This window comes from Dendronephthya gigantea, unplaced genomic scaffold, assembly GCF_004324835.1.
Source record: "Dendronephthya gigantea isolate DGI-Jeju-01 unplaced genomic scaffold, DenGig_1.0 000053F, whole genome shotgun sequence".
Classification (NCBI taxonomy): domain Eukaryota; kingdom Metazoa; phylum Cnidaria; class Anthozoa; order Malacalcyonacea; family Nephtheidae; genus Dendronephthya; species Dendronephthya gigantea.
The window spans coordinates 393148-412257 of record NW_021163063.1 but is presented as its reverse complement, the minus strand read 5'-3'; the positions used below and the strand labels follow the sequence as shown (position 1 = coordinate 412257).

At 37.7% G+C, this 19110-nt stretch overlaps 1 protein-coding gene across 1 annotated transcript; it reads right to left on the bottom strand.

Moving 5' to 3' along the window:
* Positions 1 to 14132: 14132 nt before the first annotated feature.
* On the bottom strand, positions 14133 to 18058 carry LOC114529107. Its single transcript, XM_028550854.1, has 2 exons — positions 17987 to 18058; positions 14133 to 16351 (listed from the first exon to the last, which is right to left on the bottom strand). The coding sequence occupies exons 1-2, from the start codon at positions 18001 to 18003 to the stop codon at positions 15490 to 15492; spliced, it is 879 nt and encodes a 292-aa protein (XP_028406655.1). The 5' UTR covers positions 18004 to 18058; the 3' UTR covers positions 14133 to 15489.
* Between the last annotated feature and the right edge of the window lie 1052 nt (positions 18059 to 19110).

Genomic DNA, 19110 nt, shown 5'->3' with positions numbered 1-19110 from the left:
TGTCGAGGCTTGTTTGACTTTTTTGTCTGGCAAGGCTTGTTTGACTTTTTGGTCTGGCAAGGCTTGATTGGCTTTTTGGTCTGGCAGGGCTTGTTTGACTTTTTGGTTTGGCAAGGGTTGTTTGACTTTTTGGTTTGGCAAGGGTTGTTTGACTTTTTTGTCTGGCAGGGCTTGTTTGATTTCTCGGAATTGACGGACTGGCATCCGTACTGCCCTAGGTCTTACCGACCACTCCAGTGTTTGTGTCATTGTAGCAGGCCTTATTGTGCTTTCATTATTGCAATCCTTGTCCTCAAATGTCAATTCGGAAGAAAAAGTGAGCTTTTGGGCCAAACCAAAGGGTATACCCAGAAATAAGATATTACCAGCTACTTCAAAATCTGGATCCTCGATTAGAGTTGATGTTCTCGGAAAACTCGTACTCAGCGATATTTGTTTAGAAGTTTCGTCGGAATATTTCTTGTCAATGTTTGCAGCATTAAACGGTGTTGTTTTAGTTACCGTCGAAACGATTGTCAGATGGGAAAAATTTTGTAATCCAACACTACAATTCAGATCGAGCTTTCCTCCATTTTCAAAGGTGTAAGATCCCCCGAACAGCTTGACCATGTAGCTTAATACTGGCTTATTATTTTCGACTTGAACTGAAAAATCAACATCATCAATAGTGGCTTGAATTCCAGCTCCGTGCATGCGTAAAGCGAGATCTTGCAATGGAAACGGAATGTCCTTCACAATAGAAAAGACCGAAACTGTTCCTTTCATGTACGCTGAAATTCTTAAATAAAATAAATGGAAAGATGTTATGAAAGACACGTGTGGGCTGGTTCAGTCGCTGGTTCTTTCTCTACAATTATATACCTTCACAGCATCATTTCTCCATTTTATATTCATTTGCAAACCAAAAGAACACAATACATTTCAAAAATTAACGAAAAATATCGTCCCAAAACCGCTGTAATCAACGCAAGCAACATTTTTCGATTTTTGTAGCATCAGCGAATTATGTAACGCTACCGGGCTAGCCCGTTCCATGTGAATAAGAAAATGAACTAGCCCAGCAAAGCGAGCTAGCCCGGCTCATATGAACAGGGCCTTAGTCTCCAAACCATGTATATTATATTAACTGTAGTAACTGATTTTTCAGGTGAAATTTGTTATCCCTGTTGTTTACATTTTCGAACTTCTACTGATACTTTTTTAAAATACGATGTGCTGTCCAACACCATTTAAGTTCAATATGCTTATAAATTTTGTAGTGGCAACACTGAAGTAGAATTTAGCCGGTTTTGTAGAAATCTATAAAGACCGAAGCGTTTTCCGAACGTCAAGATTCCAAGAATTTTAACAGTTTATTTTTCCGAAAGAGATCGACTGATAATGATATTTATTAAAAAATATGTGACTGGGGGATATTTCAAAAGTTAATTGACTTCTCTAAATAACAACATACATAAAGATCAAGTGAGTGTTTTGTATTATTATCAACAGCAGCAGCGCAAAGTAGCAACCCATGAGATTGTTTTCAAAACCAAGTGATTCAAAATTTATCGACTATTTCATCAATTATTACTCATTAAAGCCCCGTTTACACTGCACTCGATTTATTGGCACGGCACGGCTAAAATGAGTACCCGTGCCCATTTCATCCGTGCCCGGCCTTTGTTTTGGTAGCCTGAGCCCCGTTTACACTACACTTAATTTATCGGCACGGCACGGCTAAAATTGGTACCCGTACCCAATTTTATTAGTGTTCAGCCTACCAAAACAAAGGCCGAGCACGGATGAAATAGGCACGGGTATCCATTTTAGCCGTGCCGTGCCAATAAATCGAGTGTAGTGTAAACGGGGCTCTGAACACTATTAAAATTGGGCACGGGTACCTATTTTAGCCGTGCCGTGCCGATAAATTGAGTGTAGTGTAAACGGGGCTTAAGGTTGGCTTAACAATGTTGAAATCAGAGATGGTTTCAACTTTGTGTCTGCTGAATTCAAAACAAAGAAACTCCATGGCTTCGGCACTTAGTTATGGCTAATTTGTAAATTACCTGAACCGTTTGAAATAATAGTTTTTTATCACACTCGCTGCACTATACGTACATAGTCTCGCAGGGAGATTAAAGCCCCGTTTACACTACACTGAATTTATTGGCACGGCACGGCTAAAATTGGTACCCGTGCTCAATTTTAATAGTGTTCAGGCTACCAAAACAAAGGCCGGGCACGAATGAAATGGGCACGGGTACTCATTTTAGCCGTGCCGTGCCAATAAATCGAGTGTAGTGTAAACGGGGCTTTACTGCTCTGCTGAACACAACTTATTAAATGTATTGATTGTATATATGAGGATTCGGCCGTTCTCGAGTTATTATTGTTCCTTTCTTTGGTTTCTACCCGCTAAAAATTGTCTAGTTTCTCAGTATTCAATATTACGACTATACAAGCATTAGTTTTATCGTCCGATGCAGAAATAGTTTCGTTATCAAGATTTCTTTTCTGAGAACGAGTTAAATATTGATTCTCAGTCGGCAATGCTTTCAAATATCTGTCAGTCGAAATGTCGAAAGACCGGAAACGGCAACAAGCTTTTGCTTTCGGTTTTGATCGATTAACATAGCTACAATACAAGGAAGTAAAAGCCGAGCTTCAAGCTTCGTGTAAGATTTAGTACATTTCGTAAAGTGTTCCTATCGAGAAGAATTTTGCTTTAAAATTTGGCATGTAGGCCTGCAAATTCCTCATAAACAATTAACCTGTTCTATGACGATTGCCTCAGCATGAGCTTTTGAGTGGGATAGTAAAAACTTGAAAGATATTGCATCTGAATATATGCTCTGCTAACAACCTTGCACACTCACAAAAACTATGAACGTATCTTTGTACATTAACATGCTTTTCATGCACATCACACAGTCAACGCAGAAATTTCAACAGCTTCCAACGATACAAATACTGGGTGCAACTGATAATATACGAATGCTTCTGCTGCCTCTGAACAGTTTTAAAGCACTTGTTCAGTATACTAAAACACGGGACCGTCAGAGTTGTTTATTTAACATATACTCACGTTTGTAACGTATCCATTAAGAAAGGAATCATCATGAAAGATCACTGTGAACGGTTTACCACCAAGCTATCCAGAATAAATAAAGCAGGAAGTACAGTCATGTTATTAAATATAGACTGTGTGCAATGCATGTTGGGTAATAAAAAACTGCATGCTGCGAGTTCATCCCAATAAAAGAATGAAAATTCTTTCATTCGAATGAATGCCCGATTTTCATCTTTCCGGAAGTCGTGTGGAACTATCAATTAAAATGCAATATACCATGCTTGTATTTCTTTGATATTGTAACAATTTATTATTCTTGTAAAGATTCGTAGTGTTGCAAACGCGAGAAATATACTTCAGGAATTAACAGATTAACCATAATAATAAAATTAATAATAATAATATTGAAATCAGGAAACAGCAAGATGACATTGCTATAACTTCACATCCATAGTCGTACGGGCAAAAAATATCGCCCGAATTTTTGAATTATACAATGGGCCCGAATTATAACTTTTACCAGATTTGTAACAATAAACTTTGGCAAAGCGCCGGATGTGCTTTGAAGAAAGTGTAACAAAAATAGCCAAATAGAATACACACATGTGATATATATTACAAAATTTGGTTTTAAAAATTTTATCTCTGTAACTCACACTGGTCAGTGTTAATACCCTGACGTGTTTGTACATAATCAAGTTTAACATGAAGTGAAGCAAATATCCGATATTTCCGCTTTTCTCAACCTGATATTAATTTTTAAAATTTCCAAGTTCTCATTTTAAACTATTTAGTTTCCAAGTCGTTCAAACCTTCGAGATGCGGGTAATCCACTGATCTGATAATTGCGTTCGACGAAGGAGAACGCTTCCTAGCCGTGTCATATCGAGATTTGCGATGTCCGAGATTTGCCTCGTTCTGATGTGTCGTCATAGTAACTGGAGACCATGTGCTTGCTCTATTTTGACATTTTGTTGTTAATTAAAGCACATGAGCCATCAGTGTTGTTAAATTAATCATTTCGCGGGTAACCTTTTGAATCACGTACGCTGCAAACCTGTGACGTTATAATGTTAACATTTTTGTTAATTATCGTTAACCGAAATTAACACATTCGGAACGCACATCACTAATCTGTGATTACTGCTAGTATACTGGATATACCAATTGACAACGAAACCAATGACGCAGTTATCTGTGTCAACCTGATTTCCCGCATCGACGTAAACAATTTTATTACTTACATATCATGTTGATGAATTTTATATTGATCAAGTGCTTTGACCTTCAACGTCAGCCTTTCCAATCAATATGGTAAGCTAAGTTTTTTTAGCAGACACCATGCGCAGGGTTTCTCCAGAAATGGCATGTCTTTGAATTCGGCCCATAAACTATTCAAATCGAAATAATTGTGCTTAATTTGAATTTCAAAGAGTATTTTGACACCCTGTAGAATCTGAATTTAAACTATTCGCAGTTTATTCTCATTACCTGAACGTCGACAAACACACGTTTCAGCTTATTATATAACTTCTGTTTAGTAACTGCGTTTAGTAACCGCGTGGTATATATTTCAAGATGACGGATGTTATAAGCGGAGTTTTGAAGCTGGCGTTTGGATTCTTAGCGAACAAGGCTCGTAGGAAGATTGTTGAATGTTTAAACGATGGCGACGTCACGCACGAAGAATGTCGACGCTTGATTGTGAGAGAACTCGATGATATTAAGACGAAGTTGGATGGATTGGCGAGAAAGGATTTACAGAGCAGCCTTCTTTTTCTTCAGGATGGAGTCAACAGGATGTATCAAGCTATCATCCAGTTTCAATCATCCGAGAATAATACATCAGAATCTACCAAAGTTGAACCAGCAAACTCCTTAGTTCGAACCAAGTCACCCAGAGACACTGATTCTGATTTTAGACCTATGAAAGATGCCATTGCTTTGATAAATGCCACCAAGTCATTGAAGATACATTCAAACGCACGGTATATATCTTCCTGTGAAAAGTTAAAACTCGCCTATGAAGATGCCACCAGAGCATTCGCCAACGAAGCCTTGTCAATCGAAGACCGAATTCAAGCGTCGCAGGTTCGAATGATGGCGAGGATTTTAGAGAATTTGGAAGACCCTGATGCAAGCGTCAGTGATTGTTTGCAATTCCTGAAGCAGCTTCATGATATCGGTGCGATTCAAGGAACATTTTCTGTTCTGATCAAAGGTGGAATTGCGTCGTGGCGTAATAAAGCGAAGCGACTTGACATTGCTTCGTCTGTTATTTTAACGAATCAGCTTTTGTTTGATTTTGCTCGAAAGTTCATGAATTTACCTCCAGCGATATTTGACTGGCCAGTGATTATGTTTGGTAAAGAAGTCTACCATCCAGTGCTCGGAGAAACACGTCATGTTTTCGAATTGATGAAATCTGGTGTGCGAATTATGTCATTGGATCCGGATATCACATTTGGTGAAAAGATTCTTCCACGTTTGTCTCTCGTGAACAGAAAAAGAGAGATTATTGCAGTATGTCAATCAAACCCGGGAACTATTAGAACTTTTAAATCCTCAGGAGAAAGCCGTACAATTTGTGAACTTCCCCATTTGCAAGACGAGGATGCGTTAGGATCGGGAATTATTGCGATGGATATCGACTCCAAAGATAACCTTTACCTTATCGTCGGTTTTACAAAAAGGTGGAATGAAGAATGGAGTTATAAATTGTTTGTATATGACAAAAATGGAACTAAAAAAGTTGAGGATCCTTTACCTTTCGTTCCAAAGAAATCGGGGTTTTTTTCAGAAAATTCGGCGTCTTTATATATGTCAATAAACCCGAGCGGGAAGGTTGCTATCTGCGATAGTGGGAGCAGAATCCTATACATTGTAAGCGTATGTGCTAGTAAGTTCAGTATTGATAAAACTTTCCTTCTGAAGGAGATATCAGGTCTAAGTACGAAATTCTGGTTTTTAGACACTGAAATAGTCGTTGCAAGTACGTTTGAAAAGACTGTTTATACATACGCAGACAATGGAAAGTTAAAACGAAAATTTAAGCTACCAGAAATAGTTTTATATCCCATTGATCACTTTGATTCGGTGGCAATAAATTACATCACAAAACGTATTCTTGTTAGATTATCAGAATCTAGCAGAATTTTCAGGTTCTCAGAAACTGGAGAGCACATCGACGGCTTATTTATCAATCAAAACGGAGAGTTTGAGCTTGTTTCTTGTTCAAATGGCGCAGTTGCTTTAGTTGGAGACTCACAAGCCATTTTTCTTCAACTGTAATAATGAACTACTCAGACATTCAGGTTGCTCAGTCAACAAATACAACAGCACAATCAGCACCTCGACTGCCTAACAACCTGAAAGACAAAAAACTAACCTTTCTGACGACAGCATTTTGCTTAAAAAGTCGTGAGGCTTTTCGCCGTTTACTTCGGACATTTGAAAAAGCGATGTTGGGTGCATAACGTAACTGAAATGTTTACGAATGCAAAACTTGACAATTAATTAAAAACCTTGACTACCAATTCAATAACAAATTAAAACTAAACGTAATGCAAATTTAAATCGTATATGCACAATGTTTCATAGCTATATATATGCAATGAATAAGTTTGAAGTGATTTCCTGTACAATAGACGTTTAAAAAACCATTATCAGAAAGTCTTGTTGTCTATGTAGCTCATATCTTGAGTTTACAAAATGTTATTATTCGGAGCATGCTTTTTTATAGACGTTTAAAGTTGTAGAAACTAAAAAAATGTTTAATGGAAACTTTAAGTGGTAAACAGAGGAACTGAGCATGCATGCAGTTTCTTAAACACGATATACCATTATTGACTTTGTTATGATTGTAAGAAAAAAATATTTTTCAACACATTGTGCAAAGTGTCTTGGTCCCTGGCGGTGGTGGGTGCAGGTTTACGTAGGTTTGTTTTAAGTAAAGCTGGCCAATTGCCTAGCGTCAGTACATCTGCGTGTGATCTAATCTGTCAAAGATCATTAGCGCTTCCTCTTGGTAATAATTTCATATCCAGAGCTAATCCACAAATATAATCCTAACTTTTAATCCTAAACGTGAACCAAACCTCAGCTACTTATACTAAAGGATTAGAATCAAGGGTTATATTATGGACATGAAATTATTACCTTCCTCTTAATTTCAAGGGGAAGAAAGACGCGTCGGCTGTGTGCAGGCATTTAATGGTGCAATATTTTTTTGTTCTGGTTGATAAGGGATTATAATATTTGCCATGAAATACCCGTTAGAGCTAATTTAATATATTGAATATTTTTCATTATAAGCCTTGACCCTCGATGTCCCCAAAATTCGTATTGGGATTTGGGCGCCCCGTCAATGTCAGTCTAAGTGTATTCATAATACAGCAGATAATGCTTCGTCCATCCACCTGATGAATCAGCTTTTGTTTGATTTTGAATGGTTTAGAGATGCAAAGATAGCTTCGCATCCAAATGGTACTGTTGTTTTAGTTTGCTCTACAGAAGTATATGTTGTATATTTTGCTCTTAATGCCCGCATATGGCCAAAATGTAGGCTTTGCAAAATTCATAAAATACAATTATAAATGTTTGCGTGAAAGTTTCGGGACTCGAGGCATCGGTGTTAAAGTTTTTGTATTCGCAGCACAAAAACAATCCACTTGCAATGCTACATTAGAATATTTCATAACGGAACGAGGCGTGTGGGAAATTACATTAAATTTCCATACTAGTGGAATCATTGTATATTTACTAATAGGAGTACTAAGGGGTACAAAAGTTTTCCCAAGAATATAATTTTTGGACGTGATTTTCTTTCTTTGAGTGATGTGAACGAGGGGATATGCGTAATCAATCGTTTTCACGCCAAAACAGTTGCAAACACCATCAATTTAGGACAGAAGTTAGAGATAATTTAATTAATATATTGAGTATTTTATCATTGTAATCAAGGGCCTTGACCTTCCATGCCCCCGACATCCGCGTGGGCACCCGGTCAATATTTACTTTATGTTAGTGTTCATGATTCCACACTGAAAAACGTTCTCCAACGAAACCTTATTCATCGAGGACCAAATCCAAGCAACCAGGTTCGAATGATCGCAGAAATCTTAGAGAGTTTGGAAGACCCTAACGTAGCTGTGCGATTATGTCGAGGCTATACTTGGAGCAGCTTCATGATATTGGCACCATTCGGGGAACATTTTCTCATTTGATTGGTGAGTGGCGTCAAATAGCGAAGCAGCTTAATAGCATTCAATGGCTTTCTCCGTTCACCTGACCTATCGGGAATTTCACACGAAATTTTTCGTTTGAATTTACCACTAACTGCATGGGAGATAGCAATAACATTTCAAACAACTTGAATGCCGAGTTTCGGTCAAACACTTAAAAAGTTTTTGATTTCCCGCATCGACGTAAACAATTTTATTACTTACATATCATATTGATGAATTTTATATTGATCAAGTGCTTGACCTTCAACGTCAGTCTTTCCAATCAATACGGTAAGCTCAGTTTTTTAGCAGGCACCCCGCGCAGCGTGTCTCCAGAAATAGCATGTCTTTTAATTCCTGCCATAAACTATTCAAATCGAAATAATAGTGCTAAATTTGAATTTCAAAGAGTAGTATTGTTGGGAAACACCCTGTATACAATCTGAAATTAAACCGCTAATTGTAGTTTATTCTCATCGCCTGTACGTCGACAAGCACATGTTTCAGCTTATTATATATAACTTCTGTTTTAGTAACCACGTGGTATATATTTCAAGATGACGGATGTTATAAGCGGAGTTTTGAAGCTGGCGTTTGGATTCTTAGCGAACAAGGCTCGTAGTAAGATTGTTGAATGTTTAAACGATGGCGACGTCACGAACGAAGAGTGTCGACGCTTTATTGTGAGAGAACTCGATGATATTAAGACGAAGTTGGATGGATTGGCGAGAAGGGATTTACAGAGCAGCCTTCTTTTTCTTCAGGATGGAGTCAACGGGATGTATCAAGCTATCATTCAGTTTCAATCATCCGAGAATAGTACATCAGAATCTACGGAAGTTGAACCAGCAAACTCCTTAGTTCGAGCTAAGTCACCCAGAGACACTGGTTCTGATTTTAATCCTATGAAAGATGCCATTGCTTTGATAAATGCCACCAAGTCATTGAAAATACATTCAAACACACGGTTTATATCTGCCTGTAAAAAGTTCAAGCTTGCCTATGAAGATGCCACCAGAGCATTCGCCAATGAAGCCTTATCAATCGAAGACCGAATTCAAGCGTCGCAGGTTCGAATGATGGCGAGGATTTTAGGAGATTTGGAAGACCCTGATGCAAGCGTCAGCGATTGTTTGCAATTCCTGAAGCAGCTTCATGATATCGGTGCGATTCAAGAAACATTTTCTGTTCTGATGAAAGGTGGAACCGCGTCGTGGCGAAATAAAGCGTTTTTGTTTGATTTTGTTCGGAAGTTCACGAATTTGCGTCCAATTTTGGAATGGCCAGAAATTTCGTTTAGCAAAGGAGTTTGCCATCCGGTGTTCGGAGAATTTTTCCCTTTTAATAAAATGGCGAAATTTGGTTTGAGAAGTATTTCATTGGATCCAGATTTCACATTTGGTGAGGTGATTACGCGAAGATCGGCCATGAATAGCAAAAAAGAGATTATCGCAGAGAATCGAGATGAAACTATCAGAATCTTAAAACCCTCTGGAGAAGGTCGTACCTTTTGTGAATTACCCCAAGTCGAGGATGGTTCAGAAAGGTTTGCTGTTGAGATTTTTATCGATGCCAAAGATAACCTTCACGTCATCACTTGTTTTAGAAAAAGGTCAAAAGATGAATGGAGTTATGAATTGTTTGTCTTTGACAAAGATGGAGCGAAAATACTCGAGTGCCTTTTATCTTTCCTTTCAAACGAAAAGCGATATTATATACCCAGTGCAATAAACACGGACGGGATGATTGCTATTTTAGATTGTTTAAGCAATATTCTTTACATCGGAAACTTATATGATGAGTTCAATGTCGAAAAAAGTTTTCCTCTAAAGAAGCCAATTTTGCGTATTGTGTATTTCGATACTAAAATAATCACTGTAGGTAAGCGAAGAATTTATTTATACGCGGAAAACGGAGAGTTTGAACGCGAATTACGGATACCGGGAGTATCATCCTACTTTACCTTTGACTCTGCTTCAGTTGCAATAAATTATGTCACAAAACGTATTCTTGTTAAACGTTTTGATACAGTGTTTAGGTTCTCAGAAACTGGGGAGCTCATAGACGATTTCTGGTTGGGAGACAGAGAATGGTTAAAATATGCCAAGCTAGTTTCTCATCAAAATGGCGCAGTTGCCTTAGTTCGTGGAAGTGAAGTCGCTTTTCTTCAACTGTAATAATGAATTGTCACAAAAAAAATGAATTGTCCTGCATGTAATGGGTGTAATATGACAATTAAAAAACAACGAAATTCTGACAGCTAATGCAGTAATGATAAAGCCGAATACGTATCGTTTTAAAATGTATGCACAATATTTCATAGCTATTATAAATATGATTAGTAATTAAATCGCAACAGATGTCATTAGTAATTAAATAGCTGCAAAAAACTGTTACACTATGCATTTTCCTTGCAACTTGCAATGCAATTATAATTTTGAGGGATGTTGAATTGTAAAAAGTTTTCGAAATGCTAAGAAAACGTTAGCGGAGAGTGAGAAATGTTCGTATTTGACAACTTTAGATGCCTCAGAAGTAGAATTTCATTGCAAGTTGCAAAGAGAGTTGCATCACTAACACTGCTTATAGATGATCTGATGATGTGATTAAATAATCCGCCGTATTATGGACGTTTAACGTTGAAGAATAGCGGAACTGAGCAGTTTTCTAAACATGATATATCATAATATTCACTTTGTTATGATTGTAAGAAAAATATGAATGTTTTTTCAACACATTGTGCAAAGAAGATATTTACACGTGACCATTATAAAGCCCTTATGGCATTTCTGCATGTGGTAGACCCTGCTAATGAGGCCCCTGGTGAGAAACTGCACAAGGTTGATGAGTTCCTTGCATCATTCAAGGAAAGACGCCATCTATTGTACCAACTTTACCAGAATATTGCAGTAGATGAGCGAATGGTGAAGTCCAAAGCTAGGTCAGGGATTAGGCAGTAGACGAAGAACAAGCCAACCAAGGGGGGGGGAAGCTTTGGGTCTTAGTAGATAGCTCAAATGGCTACACATTTGATTTTGAAACATATGCTTTTGTCATTTGTGATGAACTCTCGGTTTGAGATAAATACATGCATTTTATTTCCAATAAGGGTTTTTTTACTCTGTGTACAAAGTCTGTCTATTATTTGAACTATGAATGCTTTGCTTCATCTACAATCTTGTGCTGTGGGTATGAGTGCCTGCTTGCGAGATTGCAAGCTTCTGCAGGAGTTTAAAAACTTTTCTTTCAACTTGCAGAGCACAAAAATACCAGTTATATATAAAAATGTGGGCAGTGACATATTGGTTTCTGCTTTAGTAGCTGATTTGCCAAAGTTGGGCTTGGTTAGTTTCGAACCTCTATTTTGCAAAGTATAAACAGGCGGTGAATTGCAGAAATAAGTGGGAAAAGTTAAATTCTGAAAGTTAAATATTACCCCCACTATTTAATATATACATAAATATATGACTGTAGCATAGTTTCAAAATTGAACCTATGCAAATTTGTCCCATAACCAGATTTTAGCATTTCTGAGGTATAAAATTCAAAAAGTATAAAAATATATATGCTTTTTATCAATTACCCTGAAACTTTGCAGAAATAAACCCAATATAACAAAGTAACTTTTCATCGAAACAATACTTTGAGAATTCACATTGTTTAGCCGTAACTAGGCAACACTTGAAAATAATCTCAAGGGTTTCAATATAATTTATGCAATTTTTCGTCGCAAAATTGTCTTTAAATTGGAAATAATTTTCTCTACTCGGTAGCCAACGTTATGAGCTTTTGAATGATGTATTTTTCACCGGAAAACACAAAATGTACGCCGAGAAAATGGCGTTGGAATCGAAGGCTTCATTTGCCTTATGTAATTTGACGGCGGGCGACCACTTATGCTATTGAAGTATGATAGCTTTGTCTTTGTATAAAGATGCCCTGACGTCAACAGAGCGACAGCTTAAAATAATATATCCGAAGAATTTTTTGGTAAATTTCTCGTATATTTCAAGATGACTGAGATCGTTAGCGGAGTTTTGAAGCTGACATTTGGATTCATAGTGAACAAGGCTCGTAGTAAGATTGTTGAATGTTTAAACGATGGCGACGTCACGAACGAAGAATGTCGACGCTTGATCGTGAGAGAACTCGATGATATTAAAACGAAGTTGGATGGATTGGCGAGAAAGGATTTACAGAGCAGCCTTCTTTTTCTTCAGGATGGAGTCAACGGGATGTATCAAACTATCATTCAGTTTCAATCATCCGAGAATAATACATCAGAATCTACCAAAGTCGAGTTACCCAGAGATACTACTACTTCAGATCCCAGACCTATCAAAGATGCTATTGCTTTGATAAATGCCGTCAAGTCATTGAAAATACATTCAAGCACACGGTTTATATCTGCCTGTGAAAAGTTCAAGCTTGCCTATGAAGATGCCACCAGAGCATTCGCCAACGAAGCCTTGTCAATCGAAGACCGAATTCAAGCGTCGCAGGTTCGAATGATGGCGAGGATTTTAGGCGATTTGGAAGACCCTGATGCAAGCGTCAGTGATGGTTTACAATACCTGAAGCAGCTTCATGATATCGGTGCGATTCAAGGAACATTTTCTGTTCTGATAAAAGGTGGAATCGCGTCGTGGCGTAATAAAGCGAAGCGACTTGACATTGCTTCGTCTGTTATTCTAATGAATCAGCTGTTGTTTGATTTTGCTCGGAAGTTCACGAAATTGCGTTCAATATTGGAATGGCCAGAGATTTCGTTTAGCAAAGGAGTTTGCCATCCGGTGTTTGGAGAAATTCACCCTATAAATCAACTGGAGAAATTTGGTGTGAGAATTATGTCATTGGATCCACATTTCACATTTAGCGAGGATATTGGGCAAAGATTGATTAGGTCGGTCATAAACAGCAGAAGAGAGATCATCGCGGAGAATCGAAAAGGAACTATCAGAATTTTTCAACCCTCTGGTGAAAGTCGTACCTTTTGTGATTTACCCCATGACGAGGATGGGTCAGAAAGGTTTGCTGTCGAGATGTTTATCGACGCCAAAGATAACCTTTACGTCATCACTCGTTTTGATAAATGTTCAAAAGATGAATGGAGTTATGAATTGTTTGTCTTTGACAAGAATGGAGAGAAAATACTCGAGTATCCTTTATCTTTCCTTTCAAACCAAAGGAGGTCGGGCTTACCCAGTGCAATAAACACGGACGGGAAGATTGCTATTTTAGATTGTTTCAACGATACTCTTTACATTGGAAATTTACGTGGTAAGTTTAATGTCGACAAATGTTTTCCTCTGAAGAACACACGAAACAAAATTTCGCGTATCCGGTATTTTGATACCAAAATAATCGCTGTAGATGAGCGCAGGGGAAGAATTTATTTATACGCGGACAACGGAGAGTTTGAACGCAAGTTCCAGATACCGGAAGTATCCCGCTTCGGCTTTGATTCTGTCTCGGTTGCAAAAAATTATGTCACAAAACGCATTCTTGTTAAAATATTTTACGACAACAGACTGTTCAGGTTCTCAAAAACTGGAGAGCCGTTAGACAGTTTATGTTTGGGAACCAGAGAATGGGTGAAATATGCCAAGCTAGTTTCTCATCCAAATGGCGCTGTTGCTTTAGTCGGTGCAGGAAAAGTGGCTTTTCTTCAACTGTAATAACGAAATGTCGAACGATTAGGTTGCAACGAGACAGCCCGATCTTCAAATAACAACAGCACAACTATTTTAGAAAGTTAAAGAAACGATTGCAATTTCCTGTAATTCTGTGTGCTGGAATTAAACTAAGGCCTTTAGTCTTTGCTACAGTCTAAACCAAACAAACAACGGTTCTCTTTAGTCTTTAATTTAGATCAATATTTAAAGTGATTACGTAATTTACACGCGACTCAGCTCGCGGGACAGTGATGCCAGGACCCGAGGAGGCATCTTTTTTAATTTTGATTTAAAAAGGTTTTGTTTTTGAAGCACTCCTTCGGCGAGGGCCCTCATGGTGAACGTGGCTATGCCGAATCGTATGAGGATATTTTTATTCGATCTATAATTGTACAATATTTAAAACTATATATAGTACGACTGTTACAACGTCACAATATATATACTAGTCAAACTATATAATTAAATGTTTTTGCTACGTTTTAATATCAAGGCAACATGCGACACTTGGGAGCTGTTTCCATGAATTCAACGAAGCGTGAGATGATTTTCAGGTATTGAAATAAGTCTTTTTGAAACAAAAATAACGCATGTTATTGTCAGGATGACTACACCAGTGCCAGGATTATGACTGTTATACACTCATTTCAATACATTAACGTCATTTTATTACGCTTCGTTGAATCTCGCCTAAGCGGAACCATGTATACAGTCCGTTAATAGCGCCGATACACCCAAAAAAGAGAAAACAAACAAACAATCTTCGAGAGAAAGCCTGGTTCACACTTGTCCTAAGAATCTGGGATTCCCTTTGTCCGAGGACGCTGGTGCGCAAAATGCTTTGTCTATCGGAAAGTAATACAATGGATCCCCGATTCTTAGGAGCTAGTTTGAACCAGGGCTTAACACCGGTATCACATACACACAAAATTTAACTACATCCCCCCCCCCTGACGATTAATATTTTGTAGTATTTCATATACACCATTTACCCAAGTCGACCGAAAATATAAATTAATTGCATATCCAGAATATAATCTTAGCTTAAATCCTAAACCTGGATCAGAATAATGATTGAATTCACGAATTATTACCGAGGATTCCCATTTTCTTCCGTTACAAATTTTACGCGAACTTGTTGGAAGGTATGAACGAAAAACTGGAAACTCCTGCTATAATTCGACCTTACTTTCTGTTTGCCAATGATTTGAAAATATTGTAATATTTTAGTACTAGAAATTTATCCTTACACATCTGAAAAAACCCTGTTTTTAGAAAAAAACCTATTATTCGGTGAGATTTAAGACTACTCCGAATGTAGAGAACATCGTTAATTTGAGAATCTACGATTAAAGGTCCCCTTCGACTTCAAGTTTATTGTTTGAAATCTTAAAGGGCACGAACAAGCGGCTTAGTCTTAGAAAAGGCCATTCAATGTTTGTCTTTGTTGATAAAGAAGATAAGTGAACATGTCAAGTCATTCAATGTTTGTCTTCGTTGATTGTTGATAAAAAAGATAAGTGAGCATATTTAATAATCACCTCGCGGTGAAAACCCTCCCCAAAAATGTTAGACATCCCGAGGCATGTATGGCGCATAAGTACGGAGTCATAACCGGTACAAACAATGGCAACGCATATAATTCCACAGCTATAGGCAAAGCCGTAGTTAATAAGACGCCAACGACTTGAGAGCCTGGCAAGAAATGTTTGACTTCTGACAAGAGTTGTTTGACTTTTTGGCCTGTCCGACAAATAATATTCGATGGTGGTACATATGATGGACAGTAAGCTGGAATCCGTTGAATATTGTAGACTAGTTCTCGTATTGGTTGCTTAATAGTGCTTAGCTTAGAAAACCTAGGTCTTAACGACCACTCCAGTGTTTTTGTCATTTTAGCAGCCCTCCTGGGGCTTTCATTGTTGCAATCTTTGTCTTCAGACGTCACTTCCAAAGAGCTAGTGAGCTTCATGGCAAAGCCATAGGGAATACACAGACCTACGATATGACCGGCTTGTTGAAAATCTGGATCTTCTATTAGAGTTTCCGGTTGACTCAGCATTATTCCTTTAGAAATTTCAGCATTCCACGGTATTGTTTGAGTTACCGTTGAAACGAATGTTAAATGGAAAAAATTTTGTAATTCGATACGAAAATTTGGACCGAGCTTTCGTCCAATAGTAACCATTTTGCTGAGTTCTGAGTCCAAATTTTCCACTTGAACCGAGACATCGATACCACCAATGCTTGTTTGAATTCCAGCTCCGGGCTTGCATATATTGCGATCTCCACTGAGTGGTTTAACATCGACCGTTAAATTCCCTTGCAATGAATGTCCTAACGGAATGTCCTTCAGCATAGAAAATACCGAAATTGTTCGTTTCGTGTCCACCGAAATTCTTAAGTAAAGTAAATGGAAAGACGTTATGAAATGCACGCTTGGGCTGGTTTAGTCGTTCTCATTTCAACAGTATTTTTGTAACATACACCGCACTTATGTAAGTATTGGAAACGGCAAATCGTTTCAATAGTCAATGCTACACAATAACAATCTTTACTTTCTTTAAAAAAACCCCAGTAATGTAGCACAAGGCCACAAGCAATACCCATAAAAGTTGATCCAACAAACCGAGTCCTCCAGATACACTGGTAGGAAGCAATTTCAAGAACTGTTGCAAAATGCGCACACCCTCCCAGCCCAACACATATCGTTACAGCTACCAAATGCACCCCTCTCTTTACGCGTTTTCCTTTCAAGTACAGTCGAGTTCCCGCCTTATCTTAATAGGAGTGGTCAATTGCCATTGGCATTTTTCAAGAACACCGCGATATGGCCTCAAAACTCTCGCAATAAAATCTGCATGTATGTTTCTCATAAATGCATAACAGTTCTAAATAGAAATAGTAATTTTTAAAAGGAAATGGGGGATTTTTAAGGTGAATTTTCTTGTCCCTGTTGTTTACATTTTCGAACTTCTATATCTTTTAAAATACGATGTGCTGTCCAACACCATTTAGGTTCACTACGGGTATAAACGCATTTTGTAGTTTCAACAATGATGTAGAATTTAGCCGATTGTGTAGAGATCTATAAAGACCGAAGCGTTTTCCGATTCCAAGAATTTGAACAGTCTATTTTTCCGAAAGAGATCGACTGATAAGGATTTTGATGATAAACTGTATATACATTGACTAGGGGATATTTCAAAAGTTAATTGACTTGCTTGAATAACACAGTACTTGAAGATCAAGTGGGTGTTTGTATTATTATGAACAACAGCAGCACTAAGTAGCAACCAGCAACCCATACACCGCCTATGACACTGTTTTCGAAACTAAATTATTCAAATTTCATCGACTATTTTATCGATTATTACTAGAGGTCATAACAATGTTGAAATGCGAGATGGTTTCAACATTAGTTTTATCGTCAGATGCAGAAATAGTTTCGTTACCAAGATTTCTTTTCTGAGAACGAGTTAAATATTGATTCTCAGTCGGCAATGCTTTCAAATATCTGTCAGTTGAAATGTCGAAAGACCGGAAACGCCAACAAGCTTTTGCTTTCGGTTTTGCTCGATTAACATAGCTACAATACAAGGAGGTAAAGGCCGAGCTTCAAGCTTCGTGTAAGATTTAGTACATTTCGTAATGTGTTCCTATCGAGAAGAATTTTGCTTTAAAATTTGGCATGTAGGCCTGCAAATTCCTCATAAACAATTAACCTGTTCTATGACGATTGCCTCAGCATGAGCTTTTGAGTGGGATAGTAAAAACTTGAAAGATATTGCATCTGAATATATGCTCTGCTAACAACCTTGCACACTAACAAAAACTATGAACGTATCTTTGTACATTAACATGCTTTTCACATGATATAGGCAACGCAGAAATTTCAACAGCTTCCAACGATACGAATACTGGGTGCGACTGATAATATACGAATGCTTCTACTGCCTCTGAACAGTTTTAAGCACATGTACAGTATACTAAAACACGGGGCCATCAGAGCTGTTTATTTAACATATACTCACGTTTGTAACGTATCCATTAGGAAAAAATTCCTCACTGAAAGATCACTGTGAACGGTATACCACCAAGCTAGCCAGAATAAATAAAGCAGGAAGTGGAGTCATGTTATTAAATATAAACTGTATGCAATGCATGTTGGGTAATAAAAAACTGCATGCTGCGAGAGTTCATCTCAATAAAAGAATGAAAATTCTTTCATTCGAATGAATGCCCGATTTTCATCTTTCCGGAAGTCGTGTGGAACTATGAATTAAAATGCAATATACCATGCCTAGTGTATTTCTTTGATATTGCAACAATTTATTATTCTTGTAAAGATTCGTAATGTTGCAAACGCGAGAAATATACTTCCGGAATTAACAGATTAACCATAGTAATAAAAATATTGAAATCAGGAGACAGCAAGATGACATTGCTATAACTTCACATCCATAGTCGTACGGGCGCAACTTCGTTTGGGGGGCAAAAAAAATCGCCCGAATTTTTTAATTATACAATGTGTCCGAATTATAACTTTAACCAGATCTGTAGCAATAAACTTGGCAAAGCGCCGGATGTGCTTTGAAGAAAGTGTAACAAAAATAGCCAAATAGAATACACACATGTGATATATATTACAAAATTTGGTTTTAAAAATTTTATCTCTGTAACTCACACTGGTCAGTGTTAACACCCTGACGTGTTTGTACGTAATCAAGTTTAACATGAAGTAAATTTCCTATATTTCCGCTTTTCTCAACCTGATATTACTGATTAACTTCCAAGTTCTCATTTTAAGCTATTTAGTTTCCAAGTCGTTCAAGCCATCAAGGTGCGCGTGATCCACTGATCTGATAATTGCGTTCGACGAAGGAGAACGCTTCCTAGCCGTGTCATATCGAGATTTGCGATGTCAGATTTGCCTCGTACTGATGTGTCGCCATAGCAACTGGAGACCATGCGCTCGCTCTATTTTGACATTTTGTTGTCAATTAAATCATATGAGCCATCATTGTTGTTAAATTAATCATTTTGCGGGTAACGTTTTGAATCACATACGCTGTGAACCTGTGACGTTTAATGTTAACATTTTTGTTAATTATCGTTAACCGAAATCAACACATTTGGATCACTAATCTGTGATTAC